Genomic DNA, 22,362 nt, shown 5'->3' with positions numbered 1-22,362 from the left:
TTCAAATGAAAATTAAAAAAAAAAAAGAATAGATTTCTGATAATGAATTTCTACCAATGATGATTTGAAGAAAAAATTTTTTTTCCAATAATGATTTCTGTAAGATATCTCAGGGTATTTGTTACTGAGTTAATTAAATATTCCATTTACCATGGTCAAGGATTCTTTGGCAGTAGGTGTCAGAATTTAATATTCTTCTTTCTGTTTTTGTTTAGTATCTCTTCCTTGCCTTATTTTCATTAACATTTATTTGAAAACTTCATTTGCTTATCTTAAGATGAATTCTTCTTTTCAGCATCCAGTGTTGGATGAACCAATAGCAGAAGCTGTCTGTATTATAGCAGATATGGATAAATGGACTGTTCAAGTGGCCAGTAGCCAGAGACGAATGACAGATAATAAATTGGGAAAGGAAGTATTGGTTTCCAGTCTTGTTTCCAACCTGCTTCATTCCACTCTTCAGCTTTATAAGCATAACTTGTCTCCAAATTTTGTAAGTATGTAAGGCTTGAATTATTTAGCACTGTGATAGATGATTAAACTTTAGTATGTGCCTACATTGAATACTGTTGTTAGCTTCATCACTGTTGCCTGGAAGAAAGATGTTATGGTGTGAATGTTTGTATTTCCCTAAAATCCATGTGTTGAAGCCCAAACACCTGATAGGATTCTATTCGCAGATGGGCCTTTGGGAGGTAATTAGGGTTAGATTAGGTGATGAGGGTGGGGACCTCATGATGGCATTAGTGGCTTTCTAAGAAAAGCAAAAGAGATTGTGAGGATGCAGGTACAGGCAGTGCTCTGTCTGCCTGGAAGAGAGTTCTCATCAGAACTGGACCCTGCTGGCACCCTGATCTTTGGACTTCCAGCATCCAGAAATGTTGTTTAAATCACTGAATCTGTGCTATTTTGTAATGGCAGCCCAAACTCAGAAAGAGATGTGAACATTTCTGTATATTGTATGGTTGCAGCAGCCAGAATTTAGTGCCTGACTTGTGTCATGTAAGGTATGGATATGCAATGCCTGCGCCCCTGCCCCATCTTTGTGCAGAATGCCATTGCATTCTAGAGCCTCATTGTTGTGTCAGGACTTTGAATGACCCCTTTTCTAATACTGAATAACCTCTTACTGAGGACACCATTTCCAATTTCCAAAGTTCTTTTTTTTTTCTTTTTGGGAGAAATCTAATACAGCTTAGTTAAAAACCTCTGTAGATCAACATTATAAAGGCCACATATAACACATCTACAGCTAACATTATTCTCAGTGGTGAAAGACTGAAAGTTTTACCCCTTAGATCAAGGACAAGGCATGGATGCCCACTTTCACCACTTCTGTTGTACATAGTACTGGAAATTGCTAGGCAGAGCAGTTAAGCAAGAAGAAGAAACAAAAAGTATCCTAATTGGAAAGGAAAAGGTGAAATTATCTCTGCAGATGACATAATCTTAAATGTAGAAAACTTAAAGATTCCACAAAAGAACAGATAGAGCTAATAAATGAATTCAGCAAATCTGCAAGGTACAAAATCATCAAAGATAGTTGTACTTCCATATACTAGCAATGAACAATCTAAAATGGAAGTTAAGAAAGCACTTAAAATAGCATCAAAAGAATAAATTACTTAGTAATAAATTTGACCAGACCCAAATGGCTTGTATACTGAAAACTAGAAAACATTGCTGAAAGAAATAAAAGACATACATAAAGAAAAAGACATCTAGTGTTCATAAATTGGAAGACTTAGTATTATTAAGATGACTGTACTACCCAAAGTAATCTACTTACTCAGTACAATCCTTACAAAAAATCCCAATGACTTCCTTTTTTTTTTTTTTGAGGAAATAGATCAAGTATCCTAAAATTTGTATGGTCTCTCAAAGGACTTAAAGAGCCAAAATAATCCTAAAAAAAGAAAAAGATGGAGGACTCACACCTCCTGATTTCAAAACTTAGTACAAAGTGACAATCTTCAAAACAGTTTGATATGGCTTTGGGACAGACACATAAAGCAATAGAATATGATAGCCCTCAAATAAACCTTTACTTACATGGTCAGTTGGTTTTGGACAAAGGAGTCACGACCATTCAAAGAGGAAAGGAGCTTTTGCAATAAATCGTGTTGAGAAAACTGGATATCCACATGGCAAAAGCATGAAATTGAGCCCTTTATGCCATGTACAAAAATGAACTCAAACTTGAATGTGACTTAAACCTAAACTTAAACCTAAACTTAAGTGCTTGAACTGTGTATAAAACTGTTTGAAGAAAACCTTGGGGGATAATCTTTATGACATTTGATTTGGCACTGATTACTTGGATTTAAAACCAAAAGCACAGAGATGCCTGGGTGGCTCAGTTAGTTAAGTGTTCGACTTGGGGCAGGTCATGATTTCACAGCTTGTGAGTTCGAGCCCCATGTCCAGGCTCTGTGCTGACAACTCAGAGCCTGGAGTCTGCTTTGGATTCTGTGTCTCCCTCTCTCTCTGCCCTTCCCCTGCTTGCCTTTCTCTCTCTCTCTCTCTATCTCACTCTCAAAAATAAATGGACATTAAAAAAAATTTTAGAAGCACAGGCAAGAAAAGTAAAAAGTAGATACATGGGACTTCAGCAAATTCAAATTTTTGTATATCAAAGGACATTATCAACAAGTGAAAAGACAATGTGCAGGGTAGGGGAAAATATTTGTAAATCATGTATCTTCCAAGAGATTGGTGTCCAGAATATATAGAGAACTCCCACAATTCAACAACAACAAAGAAAAACTCAATTTGAAAGTTGGCAAATAGACATTTCTCTAAAGATGTACAAACAGTCATTGAGCATATGAAAAGATCTTCAACATCATTAGTCATTAGGAAAATGTAAATCAAAACCACAGTGAGATACTCCTTCACACCCATAAGTATGGCTCTGATCAAAAACAAAAATAACAAGGATTAGCCAAAATGTGGAGAAATGGGAACCCTTGCGCAATGCTGGTGGGAGTGTAAAATGGTGCAGCTGCTGTGCAAAACACTTTGGCAGTTCCCTAAAGAGTTTAACGTTGTATTGTCCCATGATTCAGCAATTCTACTTCTGGGTTGATACTCAAAACATTTGAAAGCAGGGACTCAAATAATTGTACTGTCATGTTCATGGCAGCATTATTTCCAATGGCCAAAAGTTGGAAATAACTCATGTCCATCAACAAATGAATGGATAAACAAAATGTGGTATAACACATAGAATGGGATATTTGAGTCATAAAAAGGAATGTAATTCTAATACCTTTTGATACAGCATGGATGAACCTTGCACACATTATGCTATGTAGAATTAGCGAAAAGGACAGATATTATATGATTCTAGCTAAGTGAGGTATCTAGAATAGGCAAATTCATAGAGATAGAAAGTAGATAGAGATTACCAAGGGCTTGGGGGAAGGAGGGAATGAGGAGTTATTATGTAATGGGTGCAGAGTTTCTGTTTGGGATAATGAAAAAAAGTTCTTGAAATGGATTGTGATGATGGTTGCACAACTTTGTGACTGTACTTAATGCCACAGAATTGTATACTTAAAAATGGTTAATATAGTAAATTCCCAGATATATGTAAATTATATGTAAAGCTTATAGGTGTGTGTGTGTGTGTATGTATAATTTCTGTTTTGTTTTTCCAAGAAGAAAATGGATTGTTATTAGCAGTTTTGTTTTGTTTTTTTGAGTAAGCTCCATGCCCAGTGTGAGACTCAAGCTCACAATCCTGAGATCAAGAGTCACATGGTCTACAGACTGAACCAGCCAGCCAGTCACACCTGTTAGCAGTTTTAATAGTTGATTTTCATTGGAAAGGAATGGTCTGCAAGAATTTAGTGGATTTTGTTTGTTTTTGTTTTAAATATTTATTTATTTTGAGACAGAGAGCGTGCACACGCCAGAGGGTGCACAGCAGGGGAGGGGCAGAGAGAGAGAGAGAGAGAGAGAGAGAGAGAGAGAGAGAGAGAGAGAGAGAGAGAGAATTCCATGCAGGCTCTGAGCTATCAGGGCAGAGCTGGACACAGGTCTTGATCTCACAAACCGAGATCGTGACCTGAGCTGAAATCGATAATCTGCTGCTGAACCTACTGAGCCACCCAGGCATCCTGAGAATTTAGTGTTTTAACACCTGAAACTCATGTTTTGTCCTCATACATGTATAGCATTAATTCACATGAAAAATCGCCTATTGTATTTAATTGAGCAAGTTAGTTGATAAATGGAGTGTATGTGTTTTAGTTTTTAATGTTCTAGCCTAGAAACCTCTCTTTTCTAGTAAGGACTACTGAGCATTCTCTGTGAGCTGTTGTAGACTTTTTTTCTTTAACTCCCCAGAGTAGAATGCACCCTGTTCTATGTAAATATATTTGAAATGTATCATGAGTATTATATTTATCAAATTTGGAATAAAAGTGTTTTTTAAAGCTATGGAAATGTGTAGTGATAGTTTCACATCTTTTTGAATGTACTTAATGCTTCTCAGTTGTACACGTAAAAATGGTTAAAAAGGAAAATTTTATATTGTGTATAATTTACTGCATTAAAAAACAACAACAACACAGGGTTCCTGGATGGCTCAGTCAGTTAAGCATTTGACTCTTGATTTTGGCTCAGGTCATGATCTCATGGATTCATGATATTGAGCCCCACATTGGGCTCTGCGCTGATAGTGCAGAGCTTGCTTGGGATTCTCTCTCCCTCCCTCTCTCCGAACCTCCCTTGCTCCCACTCTCTTTATCTCTCTCAAAATAAATAAATAAACATTTAAAAAATCTCTGTAGGATCTAAATGTTTGATATGAGCAAGAAAAAAATTTACACTCCTTTAGTTAAAATTATGTGCTTTAAAAATGTGCTCAAAATTTTAATTTATATACAAATAACTAAACAGAATTGTCACAAATGTGATGCTTTGGAATTTCTACCTTCACTGCAGTGTGTAATGCATCTCGAAGACCGATTACAGGAGTTATACTTCAAGAGCAAAATGCTGTCTGAATACCTGAGAGGACAGATGCGTGTCCATGTCAAGGAACTAGGAGTGGTTCTAGGGTATGTTTATGGTTTCTTTTCTGGCTTTGTTTTCTCGTTACACTTTCCTTTTTTATTTATTTATTTATTTATTTATTTATTTATTTATTTATTTATTTTTTAATGTTTATTCATTTTTGAAAGACAGAGACAGAGCACAAGTAGGGGTGGTTAGAGAGAGAGAGAGACACAGAATCTGAAGCACGCTCCCGGCTCTGAGCTGTCAGCACATAGCCCGACGTGGGGCTCAAACTCAGGAACTGTGAGATCATGACCTGAGCTGAAGTCGGAGGCTCAACCGACTGAGCCACGCAGGCCCCCCCTCATTACACTTTCTTTAGAAAAGGAATGTTCGTTCCTCAGAATTGCCTTTTTTCATTTTAAGTTATTTTCCTGTTAGAAGCTGAACAGTTACCAGTTGGGTCGCTCTATACCATATAAAAGCACATCCCTGGCCTCCACTTGTACTATTACAGTAAGTTGAGAATATGGTCAGATAAAAATGAACTAAAATCTGAATTTTCATCTTAGTGAAAATAAGTAAGTATTCATTTTTATTCATTTATGTGTTAAAACTCATCATTCCCAGCATATGACCTGCCATCCACATGAGCTGATTGAAGTAACACCATTCTGTGGGTGGTAGAACATTATCTACATATTACTATTCATTCCCTATTATCTTTATATTATATCTGTTTACTTTGCAGTTACTCCTGGGGAAAAGACACTTTTCTAAAATGCCAACTGAAGGAGGAACAGGAAGTTGGTGGGAGGCATTGTATAGCCCTTTTCCTTATATTCTGTAGTCACTTTGCCTATGTTCTATGGCTACTTTTTGTGTGTGTATTTGTGTGTGTGTGTGTGAGAATGTCAATTTCTCGAAATCCTGTTGAATAAATTAAAACAAGGTAGAAATTTTTAAAATTAAGCTTTTTAGAAGGGAGGGAAAGTCAACATTAAGTAGCAACTGTGCATCAGAAACCAAATTAAATTCTTTGATCAGTGTTAATCCTCATCATCTAGACTGGACATAGATGATTCTGTGTGTGTCATGTCTTTTTTTTTTTAATTTAAACTAGCTTTTAATTTATTATGCATATAACCAGATTTTACAGTGCATTTTGGCATAAAATTAAAATTAATTCATCAGTGTCTTTTCCTCAACTTCTAACCCTCACCCACATAGTTGATGGATTGTCTCTTCTTACAGAATTTTTAAATGTAGAGGATAAAAAATATAAATTAGTTTGTATTCTACATATCATCCTCCAATTTGCCTTGGAATAGATGTTGAATGTTCATACAAGCACATACTAATTTATTTTTAATGGTTGTATAGCATTTCATTATTTGATAGAGTTTAAATTATTTTCAGGTTTTTTGCTGTTACAAATTAGTGCTGAAATGAATATACATCTTTGAAGTTTGTAGGATAAATTCTTAGAAGTAGAATTTTTGGTTAAAGGACATGTGTATTAAGTTTTTGATAGATATTGTTAGTTATTGTGATAGGTAGTACTAAAGGTTATCCAAAAAATATCAGAATAGATTCTCACAGACAGCAGGAAGCTACCTCTTCCTACTGCTGCCTATTAGCAAATTTTTTCATCTTTGTTAAGCTACTAGCTGAAAAAATGTAATAGGATTTTACTCAGATTTATTCTCTGTGAATGAATCTGCATAACTTTTTCTGTCTTTATTGGCCTTTTTTTCCCCTATAAATTATTTGTGGTAGGATGAATTTTTAAGAAGCATCCATTACTTCTTCCCAGTACTTCTTTTTATAAAAACATTTGTATCCAGGGGCGCCTGGGTGACTCGGTCGGTTAAGCATCTGACTTCGGCTCAGGTCATGATCTCATGGTTTGTGGGTTCGAGCCCCACATCGGGCCCTGTGCTGACAGCTCGGAGCCCAGAGCCTGCTTCTGATTCTGTGTCTCCCCCTCTTTCTACCCCTCCCATGCTCATGCTCTGTCTCTGTCTGTCTCTCAATAATAAATAAACATTTAAAAAAAAAAACCTTTTTTTTTAAAATAAGAAAACATTTGTATCCAAAACAGTATGGGTGCACACAATTTTTCTATTATTTATTGTATTTCTTACATACTGTCCCTTGCCCTGATACATGGTCCATTAGCAGGTCAGTGATATGCTTTCCTACATGCATGATCTTGTTGCTGTTGGGTTTCAGAGACTTTCTTTTTAAAAAAATCTTTGGCTCTGGTTTTTACTTACTGAAAAATTTCCAGCTTGTGTTATCTTCAACTCTCTTCTTATCCTTTTCCTTTTGGCCAGAGTGCCCTACGTTCTTGACATCTGAGATATAGTGTGACTTTACCCGTAGCACTTACTGCCTGTAGGACACATGTCCTGGGTACAGAATGCCTAACCTGAAATTTTTGTTTTCTTTATTTCAGGATTGAATCCAGTGATCTTCCTCTTCTGGCTGCTGTAGCAAGCACTCACTCTCCATATGTTGCTCAGATACTCCTTTAACACAAAGGTCATTAGAAATTAACTTTGGTAGAAAGTTAAATAGAAACTAAAGAAGCAGATGCAACATGCATTTATGGCTTTTTTTCTCCCTGTTAGACTTCCATCTGAATGAGTCAAATGCCTGGGTATCCTGCATTGCAGTACATATTGTGTGATCATTGGATTGCTTTTTCCTTTTGGCTGGACTTTTGGGTGGTGGTATATTTTTAACCAAGTGAGCCTAAAGCAGCATAAATAATATTTAGGGAAAGCATTTGAAAAAGCCAAAGTATAGAAATTTCTACAAAATGAATATCATCAAGGAATTTCATATGATCACTCCTGTGTTGCCACACCCATAAATAGCATTGGATATCTCACAATTAAATGACTCAGAAACAGTCATTTAATTAATTTGAATTCCTTATTTCTAAGGTATGGAGACCTATAAAAACTTGATTATTCTTTTGTTTTTCAATTCAAAATAGCTAATTTTAGAGTATTTCTCAAACTATTTTAAATAGCCTGTTAATTATAATAATCCAGAATAATGAGTGTAAATGTGTGTATGTTATCCATCCAAGTGTACATATGTATCTATTTTTTAAAGAAGCAGAGGTAGAAATACAAGATTGATTGGTAAACATGTCTTTTTAAAAAAAATATTTTCAACTAGTATCAGTTGTAAATAGTGTTGAAATGTTGCTTTCTGGTGAATTATCTGTTTCACACACCCTAAAACATAACTAGAGCCAATCTTTTTTTAAGGCTGAGTAATGTAGGTTCCCCAAATAAAAATACTACTTTATACCATTTGTTTTGTTTGTAAGAATAAGCTAATTCTTATAAATGTTAGTATTTACATTTTTGCATCTAATTTAATAAATAAAAATTAGGATTAAAAATTGCACCAAAGCATTGGGAAAAATAATACTGTTTTCTTTAAAAGTGCTCAGGTAGCCAAGGCCTTTGCTTTCAATATCAGCCCTTCTTGAACCCATAGGAACTGAATGTTTGTTTCACTGCTTCATAATAATCAGTTTACACTAATAGAGCTTAGTAATTCTTAAAATTACTCTCTTTTCTCTAACAGCCCCTCCCTTCCAAAATCTAATTTGTTTTCAGAATTTTCACTTTTCAGTTGTTAATATTTTTTGTATATATTGTAGAGTGTTGCTTATAAGAAAGGCTAATATGGAACCAAACTCTTGTAAGTAATGTAAATATAAAGATGGGTAGATAAAGTTTTCATTATGCTCTACTACCTCAGTTTACTTGAATACTACATTATAGTTTATTCTTTACTTACCTGATTTAAGATACTTTTAATGCTGAAAGTGAAATTGGTTCCTGCTTTCATGGACTATTTTCATCATAATTAATTGATTAGCTTAAAAAAAACTACTTGCTATTCTCTTACTCAATATAATTACTGTATAATACATTCATTCTTGCTGTTTGAATTTTCAGTAAATAAGGACGATTTCTGTGGTTTGTTTAGTCTTTGGCCTTGAATTTATAGTGTTGGGTCACATTTTGCTTTGTTCTTTATGTATTCATGAACTCTCTAATAGAAAAGAAATGGTTATTTTAATGGAGTGTAAACCTGAAATTGTTGTGCCTGTAATCATTGTTGCCCCTGTGTCCTGTCACCTGGTCCCAGTTAATACCTGAGTCTCCCATGGATGACTTGCTGCCAAGGAGCATTTATAGATCTGTTTTCTTTGGCTTGAGTTTCTTATTCCATTAATTACTGAAATTCTTCCCTCTTTTATTGTTTGGGATTCTATAGTCAGTCTCTTTGGCAGAATTCAGAGTATAGACAGATTCATATGGGGGCCACTGTACATTATTTTTTTTTATTGTAGTTCAAATGATATGTATGTAGCAGGTAGATAATGTCTGATTTTGCTTGTTTTCTTTTTTTAATTAATCATCAAATGATTCACAGTCCTGTTTGAAATCTCTATCATTTAGGAAATCTAGTCTTCAGTAAATGGATGGCCCATGCTACTACCGTTCCTTTTAAAACTAAGCTTTGCTCAGAAGGAAGAACCTTAGTTTCTTAATAGAATCATTAATCCTTATAGGATTCCTGAGTTTTATAATTCCTAACCCTCTGTAATTTCTACTGCCTTCATCATAGTCATGTTTTTCCTTACACAAAGCCCAAGGAATGAGCTGCTACTTCTTTAAAGTGTGATCATTATGATGGATGTGAAAAGAGTTCTGGCCTGTTCAAAATAATTTTTTCAACTTCTTATGGTACAAACAGTTATGTGTTACATATTTTAAAAACCTGTTTGATGCAACAGGGAATAAAAAAACCCTGTTAATGTTGCAACAGGAAATGAAAAAGGGATCTTTTACATTATAGATTTAAAACTAATTTTTCCTTGTATATAAACTAATTGGTTTGTTTTGAAATATTTTTAGCTTTTACTAATGTGTCTTAATTTTGAGTTTGAAAATGTTAAGTGCAATAAACATACTAGCACAGATTTCATTTTGTTGCAATTGGCATACACTGGGGATGATCACTTAAAAAAAAAGATTTTACACCATGCCTACTTCTGGTGGATGTCTTATGAGATTGTTCTGCTTTCTCTTAAGTTATTTAGATGGTGGGATATGTAAAATGTACATACTTGTTCCTTGTTCTGTATACATTTCTCAAATGTACACCTGTATTATAATAACCTCCCAGTTCTAGGGGAAATTTGTGCAATAAATACACGTCGATTTGATGGATGATGTTAGTCTCTTTCATGTGTTAATAAGGTGTATGTAACATCATAGACTCGGGTGTCACCTCACTTGGATTCTTTTCACAAGTGTGGCACTTCTACATATATGACCATGTTCATTATGTCCTCCTTTAATCCTAAATTTCTTCATTGGTATATAGTAGAATCTGCTTCCTAATATGGTTGTGTGGATCAAGTGAAATAGTGAACGTCAAAAATTTATCTCAGTGCATGGCACACCCCACATGGTCAATAATTCTTGGCTGCTGCTGTTATAAGGTATTCTGTCCAGTCTCCCCTGTATGGCACCCAGCTCTTGGGGGGAGAATTTAACATATGTTCTTGTGAATAAAAACCTAGCCACAAAAAATATACTGGTATAATGTTACATTTGGCCTGTTCCTTATGAGGACAGATAGAAAATCTTCTTTTTGAAAACAAACTAAACATCATTTAAAACCTAGAATCCATGTAAACCTGTTAAGAACATGTATTCAATACAAAGTACCATTAGCCTTATAATTAAACAAAAAATTCGCCAGTTGGTTTGGATTTTAATTCTGATTCGTTCACTGATTTTGCGTGTTGGCTCTGAGCAAGTCTATCCTCTTCATCTGCATTATAGGGTAAGTAATCTCTTCCATCAATCCAGAGTGCCTGCTTTGTGGTAGTGATTAAGCCCTGAGTAAGCTGTTGAGATGCTACCTTATCTTACTCAGGCTGGTCGATTTGGGCAGAGTTATGCCAGGAGATAGGATTAGATATGTTTTCATATCATTTTATATATATGACTCTTAAATTTGACCAAGGAAAATAAGTGCACTATTTTAAAGCAGAGAGGAAGTATCAAGTATTTGGGTACCATCCGTCAGATATTTTAAAAGTTTATAATTGGTACCTGTGTCTATATGTGCTGTTCCTGTATATAAATGATATCTTGTAACATTTCTGACAAGTGTAGAGGAATGATTTTGGTAGTAAGAATCTGAAAATACAGAATTTCATCTGAGATCGTGTAGTCTTTGAGGGTTTGTTTTGTTTCTCAGACGAGAATGGTTTCCAACTACTATGTGGTGACAAATGTATTGTAAAAAATTATTTGGTATTTCTTTGTTTTTGCCAATGTAGAATGTAGGAGTTGGATGGCAAACAAGACCAAAGTGAGTTGAAGGTACAATGGGAGCTGGGGAATTGTAGTTCTGAGTAGGAAGGACTTAGATAGAAAGGCAGAGGTTGGAGAGTATAGAGCTGCTTATCCTTGCTTTGGAGTGCAGACCATGGACTTGGTCATGTTTGTTCTAGGTTTAACATTTGAGACTTCCCTTAAAAAACAAACAAACAAACAAAAAAAAACTATAAGCAGCCCTAAAGATGTTTTTAAAGAATATGTGAAGTATTCATTCATTATTTGTCAGGAGAACTTTGGTGGTCTTAAAGCATATGCTACCTCCTGAGACTTGGTCCCTTCTAGTTCTTTTTAAAGGGACTCTCTTTCTGGTGAAAGTATGAGCCTAGTTTGATCCTTTCATCAGATTGCAGTCTCTGGGTTAACACTGATCAGACCTCCAGCAGATAAGATAAACCTGTATTTACTCTAAGGAGAGTATTAAGTTGAAGAGGCTCGAGCTTCCTTTTTTCCAAGTGACTGTTTTAACAAGGGCAGTCCAAAAATAGATGTATACACCTCAGTGCTCAAATTCAGATTCTTGGTAAAGGCAGTGTTACCTAAATAGTCTTCAGGGGAATAACACTGTTGAAATGTGTTAAGTATAAGGGTGATATTATTTTCTCAAGAAACTTGTGATGCCACTTTTGTGTCGCACATTTAGTCCAGCACTTACAGGTCAGTATCATTCACTGCATGAAAGGTCTGGAATTAGTTGGGTCAGACTAGTCCAGAACCTGAGTTAGTTTCAAGTAGTTTTCAAACCTGGCCACATATTAGAAATACCTATGTAGCTTTTGAGAAATATTAATTCCTAGACTTCACCCTCAGGTCCTGATTTAATAACCATAATTGACCTTACTTAAAGATTTGGGCCAGAAAATGCTCTTCTTTTTCATAGTGACTCAGACTCCCAGCATATACCAAATCTCAATTCTTTACTTTATTCTAGGTGCTGTTAAAAACAGGGCTCTTTGCTTGCATGTTTTTGTTGGTTTGCTATTATTTTGGAAAGACAGACATTATGAGTATGTCTGCCTAATTAGGATTTGGTTTTGCCTAAAGCATTTGCTTAGCCAGAACTTTCTTTGCCATTGGAGAGCAATCAAGTGCCTATCTTTTTTTTATAGCAAAATCCCCTCTTAATTACTTAGTCCTTAGGTAGTTTCATTTATTCATTCAACAAACACTGATTGAGTACTTATTATAGTGCTGGGCACAAGTCTGGATGCCAGTGATATGCCAATAAATAACACAAACCTTCTTCTGTGTTCTCATGGAGTTTACATATTTCCCACCAGTGGAAGAGATAGACAAAAATATGGTGTCAGGTTGTGGTAAGTACAATGGAGAAAAATAAGGTAGGGTAAGGAGTTAAGCCATTTTTTCTTTTTAAGATTTAACCATGTTTTGTTTTTCCTAGGAGTTAGTAAACCGTTTGTATTCAGAATCATTATGGTTCCTTTCCTACCTGGTATCTACCAGGTAGTACTGGTGAATCCCATCCCAAAGGTGGCCTTTTCTCTGAAAGTAGCTATTAGAGCTTTCAGTGTCAATTCACTTTTTTCAGCATACCAGAACATAAAAGATGGTAAGGACAAGATAGATTTTGAAAATGTGTGTGGGGTGCCTGGGTGGTTCAGTCCGTTATACATCTGACTCAGCTCAGGTCATGATCTTATGGTTTTTGGGCTCTGTGCTGACAGCAAGGAGCCTGCTTGGGATTCCCTCCCTGTCCATCTCTCTCTGCCCCCCACCCCCATTTGTGCACAGGCACACACACTCTGTCTCTCAAATAAACTTAAAAAAAATGTGCTTTAATTTCGATTTGTATAGCTACCATGAACATTAATGTATTGTTTACACTGTTGTTGTCTTATAGTAAAGCCTAAAAGTAAGTTATTTTTGTATATTCATTTTTTCATGAAATATTATATACAGAAAAATGAATATACATTAATGTAACCATCACTTAGGTCAAGAAGGAAATCATTTTTAGTAACCTAGAAGCCCCTTCCTCCACGTGCCCTGTCCTGATATAATTCTTTCTTATTTTTCTAACTACCAACCTGACTTTTGTGAACATCATCTCCCTTTTTCTTTATAATTTTATCTGTCTTTGCATCTCTATGTGATATAATTTAATTTTGCTTGTGTTTGAACAAGCATATTATACTTGATATTTTGTGGTTTGCTGTTTTTCCTCTCAACACTCTGCTGGTGATTCATCTATGTATTATGCAGTCGATATGCTACTGAATGCATATACCATAAAAACCCATTCTCTTATTGATGGACGTGTTATTTTTTAGTTTTTGGCTAATATGAACAATGAACATTTTTGTTCATCTTTTCTGGTGTACATGGGTATTCTTCAGGACATACATCAAGGATTGTCAAAGGGTATGTTTCAGCTTTACTACATAATTTTTTTGCCAAAGCAGTTTTCCAGTTAACACTTAATCTGCAGTGTGAGAGTTCTTCTTGTTCCACATCTTCATGAATACCTCAGTGTTTCTGAAAATTATTATTTTTTTTTAATGTTTAATGTTTACTTTTAAGAGACGGATATAGAGTGCGAGTGGGGAAGGGGTAGAGAGAGAAGGGAGACAGAGAATCCACAGCAGGCTCCAGGCCCTGAGCTATCAGCATAGAGCCCCACATGGGGCTCTAACTCAAGAACTGCGAGACCATGACCTGAGCCGAAGTTGGACGCTTAACCAACTGAGCCACCCAGGTGCCCCTGTTTGAAAGTTATTAAAGAAAAAAAAATTAGGCATTAAAAAAAAACTTTCCAGTTCTTCAAATTCGAATTTCTGCTTTAGAGAAATCACTTTTCAGAGGTGAAGTAATAGGAATAACAAAGTGCTTGCAGTATGCAGGCAACATCCTAAGTACTTCACATGAATTATCTCATATAATCTTGAGAATCCCAAAGCAATGGGGTCCTTTACTATTCTCATTTTACAGATAAGGGAACTGAAGTTCAGAGATACTAAGTAACTTCACCAAGTGATTCAAATAGAAATGGCCTATTAAAGACACACATTCAGTGTTTGTCCCTAAAGTCCAAGCTCATGGTCATCATGCTTTAATTCCTCTACCTTCTTTCAAAATACTTAAGTGGCCCTAAAAACTGATCCTTGAAGAATGGAAGGGCTAAACCTTTATGATCCTAGGCAGACTTTCAGAGGTTGTTTATACGCACAAAAAATGTCGAAAAAGGGTCATTGCAATTCCTTGTGATCTCTCCACAATTTATCTCCAGAATGGCTGAGCCACAACTTCCCTGGTAAGGTTTTTGACCTATACCCAAAAAAGAAATGTGCTAATATTATGTTGTAAACTTCAAGTTTGGGCAAGCCCAACGACCAACGGAAAACAAAACTATTATTAACAGCCATCATTACCAGGTCCCAGATAAGGTAAATGTTGCAGCCTGAATTCTTTACTTTCTGTTGTTCTAAAATATAATTTTAATTCTTACTACGTCATTAAAAGAGTGAATAACATAATCCTAAATCACTTCGAGTTACTTAGTGAACTGTGCTAATTGCTGTGAGAAATACGAAGATGTACGTAGATGTGGTATAGACCTCAAAAGGCTTCAAATTCAGTAAAAAGGATTATGCCTATGATGGCTACAAAGTGACGCATTTTGAGACCAGTGCGGCCCATCTGTGCGCTAAAGACAGCCATGAAAAATACTGTCCTGGAACGATGGATTCTGGAATTGTATCAGTCGTCTCACAGTGAAAACATCACCTGCGGGTGCCTGGCTGTTATGAAGTTTGGTCTGTTTTTCTTACCAAGAGACCAGTAGTTTGTAAATGGAAATGTGTTGTATTCGCACTGTTGGGGAACAGGCTAGCATGTAAAATGTAGTGCGAAATTGGGGACTTCCAAGTCCTGACGACCCTAAACCCTACCCGCCTGAGGAAAAGGCTGAGTTGAGGGAGGGCTGCCCTGGGCACTCGTTATGTGAATATAGTACAGACTCGACTTCTGGAACCTACATTAACTTTGAGCGGGCCGCGCCATCAGCGCCTGCCAATCTCTGAGGCTCAAGGCCGCGAGGCTTTTGATTTCTCTGTCCCGATCTCAGTACGTCCGTAAAAGACCGGGCAAGCAAGTACTTCCTGGAGGGTTCCTTCCACAGGAGATTCGTTTTATTTCAACAAATGTAAAGAAGAGAGGGAATGAACTTCCTTACTCGCTGAACGGTAGCACCGAAGTCTGCACTTTGTCCGAGGGAGGGGCGTCGGAGTTGTAGAACTGAAGTTTGGCCCAGGCCTGGCCACGCCCTGAGCTTCCGGATTTGGGCACAAACTGAACCCCCTACCTAGAACGCTTACCCCACCGTTCTGCCCCAACAGGAAACTTCTCTTTAGTCCGTCATAACGCATTTCCGGCCCCTGAGCCGGAAGTTGAAACGGCCGAAACCGCAAATCCGAGGCGGATCCTGTGGCCGGTTTAGGTGAGATCTCGCGACGCTTCTTCAAATCTCACGAAGAGCCGGAAGAGTCCTAATGCACCACCCCAGTTTTTACGTCACCCCGGAGACCCGCCCTTGGGCGCCCGTTTGCGTGCTCGCCCGTCTTGCGCATGCGCAATATCCCCCCTTCCGCCCCCGTGTGGGCTTCCCTCTGGCCAGTCGCGCGTGGGCTGAGGCCCTGGGCGGGCGTTGCGAAGGCTTGTTTGCTTGAGCGCTGACCCCGGGGCCGTCCGGAGTTCTCTACCTCGCGGTTGGAAGGTGTAGCCCCCCTACCTAAGGTGAATGTGCTGTCTCGTGGGCTGCTAAGGCCAGGCGGGGAGCACGGGGGCCGGGGCAGCGGCCATGAACTCGCCCGTGGACCCCGGCGCTAGGCAGGCGCTGAAGAAGAAGCCTCCCGAGCGGACCCCCGAGGTAAGGTTGGCGGACTCTAGTTGTCCAATGGACAGCATCCCCTTGTCGGTCCGAAACCTGCGGCGACTGTCCCCTTGCCAGATCCTCGCACCTGCTGCCAGTGTATCTGTTCTCTGCGTCCCCCCGCCCTCACCCAGGCCCTTCTCGCCGAGGTGATGACCGCCTTTCTTGCTCGCGATGCCGCCTTCCTCGTACACCCGTCTTTGCCGGTGACTTCCTGGTGTTTTCGATAAGAAGACACCATTACAAAGTTGTATTTTGTCAGGGCAAAATGTGCGTCTTGGAGGGAGAGTACCCTTAGGTAGATAGACTTTGAAAAACGAAGTAGACGTTATAAGTGAATAGTCATGTTGCTAAGAAGTAACTTATTGCCTAGAAAAGAAAGTTTTCAAAAGCACTTTAAAACTGCATCCAGTCAGATGATGAATTCTGGGAGTGGGTGATGCATATTTAAAGATCTCTTCTTGTGGTACTTTCTCAAACTGTCAGCGGGAAATTTTACAGTATTTTGTGCTTGGATCCAGAATTTGGTATATTGGGTTAGCATCAGTGGCATACGCTTAAATGATTTTCATCATCAGACCTGAAGGCTGATTTTCAGACTGGTAATCTGAAACCTTTTAATTTTGCACAGCCTTATAGAGTGCTTAAATTGGGGGGGGGGGAGGTTTTCCTTGCTTTGGAGAAGTTTCTGTAATAAATGGTATGTTTCCTAAAGCGAAAAGCAAAAACTGGCAACAGCGTGACCAGATCGGTGGATTGTCTTGTATATAGTTGCAATAAATGAAATTAATTGCTTTGATTCTTACTAAGTCACTTTGTAGGTTTTATCAGATTTATAGGGCTTTGCATAGTGGGTTTCAGTAACTTTGGGCTGACCTTTTGGGACATGGCATTAGTCAAGCCGTAACTGTAGTTGTGGTAAGTCAAACTTTGTTTTGGGGGGGGGGGGTCCTGATCTTTGAATGGAAACAAGGCATATTCTGCCACTTTCCAGAGTTCTCCTTTTGAGACCTACATTTGTAATCCCATGTGTTTTAGTTTCCCTGTGATGATTCTTGAAGTCGTTGTGAGCTAATTGAAACTGTTCACCTTCACAGGTGAATTTGCTATAGTTTTTATATAATTAGAAATTATTACATAAGGCTTCCAATGCATAATGTAGGTTTTACTTTTTTTTCTTTTAAAATTTTTTAAAAATTCTTTCTTCCTTTATTTTTGCTATTTGTATTTATTTATTTTTTAATTTAATTAATTTATTTTGAGAGCAGGAAAGCACAAGTGGGGAAGGGGCGGAGGGAAAGAGGGAGAGAGAGAATTCCAAGCAGTCTCTGTGCTGACAGCATGAGGCTCCAACTCACTACAAGATCATGACTTGAGCTGAAATCAGGAGTCTGACACTTAACTGACTGAACCACCTAGGCACCCCTCTGCACCCCTCTGCTTTTTTTTTTTTTTTAATGTTTCACATTTATGTATTTTTGAGAGACGGAGACAGAGCGTGAGTGGGGGAGGGGCAGAGAGAGAGAGACACAGAATCCGAAGCAGGCTCCAGGCTCTGAGCTGTCAGCACAGAGCCCAGTGCAGGGCTCAAACCCACCAACCGTGAGATCATGATCTGAGCCGAAGTCGGACACCCAACCTGCTGAGCCACCCAGGCCTCCCCACCCTCCCCTGCTCTGCTTCTAAATACAATTTATGATAAATTCACACTTACTGGGAATATCACACTTCCCTTTTTTTCTTAAGTTTTTATTTACTTTGAGAGGGAGAGAGAAAGTGGGGGAGGGGTGGGGGGAGGACAGAGGATCCTAAGCAGGCGATGTACTGACAGCAGAGAGCCCTATTCGAGGTTCAGACTCACGAACCATGAGATCATGACCTGAGCCGAAGTCAGACGCTGAACCAACTGAGCCACCCAGGTGTCTCTACTTCTCTTTAATAGCAGAATTTACTAGTTTGAAATGGCCCATTTTTGAGTCTTAGGAAATTTTCTGAACTATTCACAAAATTATGTTGAGCAATGTGTGCCCCATTAAGTACTTTATCTTGTTTTACTGGAACAGCAGCAGCATTGCTTTAAGGGAATGCTGACCAACTGCTGGCGATACAGTCTAGAGTCCAGATATCTAGCAGCAAAACTTGCTTGATTCATTGGCATTGCTTTTGAGTGAGTATAGAATTTGTTTGCAGTACAAAATTGAGTACAGAAGTGGTAAACCTGAATCCAAGTGATGATTTATTTGTGGTAACTTGAAATTCTCACAGATTCGTTTCTCTTCTCAGGAAATCTTTATTCTTTTAATGGATTCTTAGAATTTTATTCTGTGGTAATTGCTAATTTAAAAAAGATTGAAGGGGTTGGAAGCAAGGGGCAAGGGCTGAGTTGCAGTTTAAATGTCAGTGTTACAATTTTTGAGAAGACGAATTTTCACTTAAGGCTTGATACATGTGATGGAATTAGCTCTGGAGATATATGAGGAAAGAGCTTTCTAAGTAGAAGGGATACTGATTGCGCTCCCAAGAGGAGAGTATGTCTGGTGCATTCAAGGAACAGCAAGGAGCTCTTAGTAACTGGAGGAGAGTTAACAAGGGTGAGAATTCTAAGAGATGAAGTCATGGAGGCAGTTGGTGTAGGGGCACCTGGGTGGCTCAGTCGGTTGGGCATCCAACTTTGGCTCACATCATGATTTCACACCTTGTGAGTTCAAGCCCTGCGTTGGGCTCTGTGCTGACAGCTCAGAGCCTGGAGCCTGCTTCAGATTCTGTGTCTTCCTCTCTATCTGTCCCTACCCTGCTCACGCTCTGTCTCTCAATAATAAATAAACATGAAAAAAAATTGTGGTGTAGGAGGGAGTATATCATTAAGGACTTTGTAAATCATTGGAAATATCTTAACTTCTATTTTGTGTGATAGAGGGGGCTTCTGGAGGATTCCAAAGCAGTGATATTATCCTACCTAATTTTTTAAAGAGCACCCGTCCGCGCGTTGCTTGCTGTGTTGAGAATAGACTATATGAGAGCAAGGGTACAAAGAAGCAGGCACATCAATGAGAAACTATCATGTTAAAGTCAGGAAGAGCTGATTGTAACTCAGACTAAGTGATAGTAATACAGGTGATAAGTAATCAATTATGGAAATAACTCTGAAGGTTTAGCCGGTAGGATTTGCTAATGAATTAGCTTTGTGCTTTGAGGAAAAGTAGAATCGAACAAAATTTCAAGGTCTTCAGCCTGAAAAGTGGAGTGTTGGAGTTACCATCAAGGTGGGGTGGGGAGAAGCTGCAGGAGTAGGTTTAGGGAGGGAAGATCAGGAATTTAGTTTTGAACATTTCAAGTTTGAAATGTCTATTAGAAATGTTGAGTAAGGAGTTGCATATACAAATTTGTTTTTCTCTAGAGAGGGCTGGGCTGCAGATAGAAATTTTATAGTCATTAGCTTCAGATATTAATTAAAGTCATGAGACTAGATGAAATTACCAAGGCTGTGAGTGTACACAGAGAATAGAAGAGGACCGAAGACAGTCCCGTGGCACACTTGAGTACTACGAGATCAGGGGAGAAGAGCAGAAACCAGCAAAAGAGGATGAGTGGCAGCAAACAGTGCAGGAGAAGAAAAGCAAAACCAATGAAGTGTATAATAGAAGGGTATAAAATTCATACAGGTTATTTTTGTGAATCCCTAGTGGGTGCAAAGCGTTATGAAAAAATACACAAATAGATACGAATGACTGCCTTATAATCTTGTAGTCAGTTGTTTGCATTGTGTAGTTAATGAGTAAAGAAGTCTATTGTGTGTTTCTGGGACAGAACTAGTATTCCCTTTATTTTGAACCATCATCTCTTGTCCTTACATGAAACTATCATCTTAATCTTAGTGACCCAGACATTGAATGTGGAAATGTGTTTTAAAAGTATACCACTTAGAATGTGTTCTAACAGTTTTTACTTTTCTGGCTATTTCTCCTACTTTGTAGTTCCAGCTTCACAGCACATTGTCTTTCCTTAGCTAGTTCTCTGATTTCCACATCACAGAGATTTTTTTTTTTTTTTAATGGTAAATTTTAGACTTAAGTACTCTGCAAAGCTTAGTGCTCTAAATCAATGAAAGCTATTAAGGTACTCATTTTGAGTCTTTACACCAAAGTTAAAGATACTACAGTCAAAATTAAAGCCTTGAATTTGGCTTTTCCTCAGCTCAGTCTGTATCCAGCATCATTCTTTGTCTGTAACCTTTCATTTTACCTCAGAGTTAGTTCCTTAACTCTCTTAGGGTTTCTTTTTGTTAGTGTTTAATATTATGCTTTGCATGTACTAAATAATGGATAAATGTGTTAAAACAAAATTTAGAATTTTGTGTGGTCTTCATGTTAAATAGATAATAGTTTCAATTAGAACTGCTGATTTTGTACCTCCTGGGAAGGCTTTCAGCAGCTTGGCTTTAGTTAATATTTATGTGCTGATACCTGGTCCATCTTAACCACCTTTTATGTGCTTCGGATCCATATATCTAACTACTAAATTGTCCTCCAGGTTCTTCAGTCACTAGTCCTAAATTGAAAACTCATCATTCCTTTTTAATATTCTGTTGGTGACTGCTCCATTTGCTCAGTCTAGAAATTCATATTTTCACTCTTGATTCCCCCTGCTAATCTTCTCTGTATCCAACTGGCCTTTAAACCTTGTTAATTTTATGTCCTGAATATCTACCTTCTTTTCCCCTGCTCTGTTACCCTAGTTCAGGCCCTCATTTAATTTTACCTCTGAGTATTTTGAGTCATTTTTTTATTATATCACTGCTATAGTGTTCTTTTTTTTTTTTTTAAGTGTTTATTTTTAGAGAGAGAGCATATCCATGAGCAGGGGAGGGGCAGAGGGAGAGGGAAAGAGAATCCCAAGCAGGCTCTGTCTGCTCTGTCACCATTGAAGCTCCATCCCACGACCCACGAGACCATGACCTAGGTTGAAATCAATAGTAGGATGCTCAACTGACTGAGCCACCCAGGTGACTGTACGATATTCTTTTTAATACTTACATCTAATCATGTTTCAGTCTTGCTTAGAATTACCATGCTTAGGTAAATTAGCAATATAAGTTATCCACATTATTTTGAGGCATTATTAATGTTTATGTCAATAACAGGTTAAAGAGGGACTGTCTGAGATAAGCTGAGTTGTGTGGTTATATCAACTAGGTAATAACTAATTTATCCTTTTCTTTAATAAATATGTCAGACACAATACTAAAAGCCAAGGTTGTAGAAAGAAATTGGATATAGTCCCTGTTTTTCAATGACTTAAGAGACAGGAAAACATCAGTAAAATGTTAAGGTTATTAGTGACAAAGGTATGGATAGGATACTTTGGATTGCAAGTGGGAGAGGAAAAGCTTTGAGGAGCAGTTAATTGAATCTTAAACACTGTGAATAGCTGTCTGTATGATATCCAGAAGGGAGGTCTTTCCAGGCAGAGAGGAACAACAGCAAAGGCAAAGTATATGGGTAGAATAAGAACCCTCTCTGTTAGCATGCATTCCTCATTGGGGTGATATCATCCCCAAAGGGACAAAAATTATTTCTTAGGGGCATAGTGAAAAAAATCTTACTGTGGCTTGTAGCCTTCTAAAACTAAGTTCTCCCTGACAGAATTTCATTCCTTAATATTTGATTTGGAGTGGGGGCAGCGTTTAGGAAAAATGCCTAAAAATGTGCTTTGGAAAGGATGTGATAATGAATAAAGGTTGCAAAACATCACATATTGGTTGTGGGGTGTGGTACATGGTGCTGGATGTTAAATGTTGAAGCTGGATATACTAGCTGGGTTGGATCATTTTAGGGATTTGAACTTGATTTTATGAATAAAGAAGAAACATTGGAGGGTTTAGAGCCTGAAGATAAGCTTTACAAAGATTACTCTGGGCATTGTAGAAGATGTATTGGGGAGGAAGTACGGTGCTATAACAAAGGCAGGAAGGCTTATAGGTAGGGTGAACATGCAACATTTTGTCCAAAACAGCCT

General features: G+C 37.8%; 2 protein-coding genes across 6 annotated transcripts in view; both read left to right on the top strand.

Moving 5' to 3' along the window:
• The window catches only part of FNIP1 (folliculin interacting protein 1), a 148,909-nt gene extending 138,632 nt beyond the window's left edge, over positions 1-10,277 (top strand). Inside the window, exons 15-17 of the mRNA XM_047084294.1 lie at positions 296-493; positions 4,954-5,069; positions 7,469-10,277. Of these exons, the coding sequence (XP_046940250.1) occupies positions 296-493; positions 4,954-5,069; positions 7,469-7,547 (393 nt within the window). The 3' untranslated portion in view covers positions 7,548-10,277. The remainder of the gene's footprint in view (positions 1-295; positions 494-4,953; positions 5,070-7,468) is intronic.
• A 5,804-nt stretch (positions 10,278-16,081) lies between these two features.
• RAPGEF6 (Rap guanine nucleotide exchange factor 6) overlaps positions 16,082-22,362 on the top strand; it is a 191,222-nt gene continuing 184,941 nt past the window's right edge. For 3 of the 5 annotated variants that reach the window (XM_047084264.1, XM_047084255.1, XM_047084249.1), the window contains exon 1: positions 16,087-16,344. In XM_047084264.1, the coding sequence (XP_046940220.1) occupies positions 16,276-16,344 (69 nt within the window). In that variant the 5' untranslated portion in view covers positions 16,087-16,275. Of the gene's footprint in view, positions 16,345-22,362 lie in introns of all 5 variants that reach the window. The other 2 variants (XM_047084282.1, XM_047084272.1) reach the window with 2 other exon arrangements.

This window comes from Lynx rufus, unplaced genomic scaffold, assembly GCF_022079265.1.
Source record: "Lynx rufus isolate CCGP_SWC_20201006 ecotype Redwood Valley unplaced genomic scaffold, mLynRuf1.p SCAF_1, whole genome shotgun sequence".
Taxonomy (NCBI): domain Eukaryota; kingdom Metazoa; phylum Chordata; class Mammalia; order Carnivora; family Felidae; genus Lynx; species Lynx rufus.
This window is presented reverse-complemented; position numbering and strand designations above follow the sequence as displayed.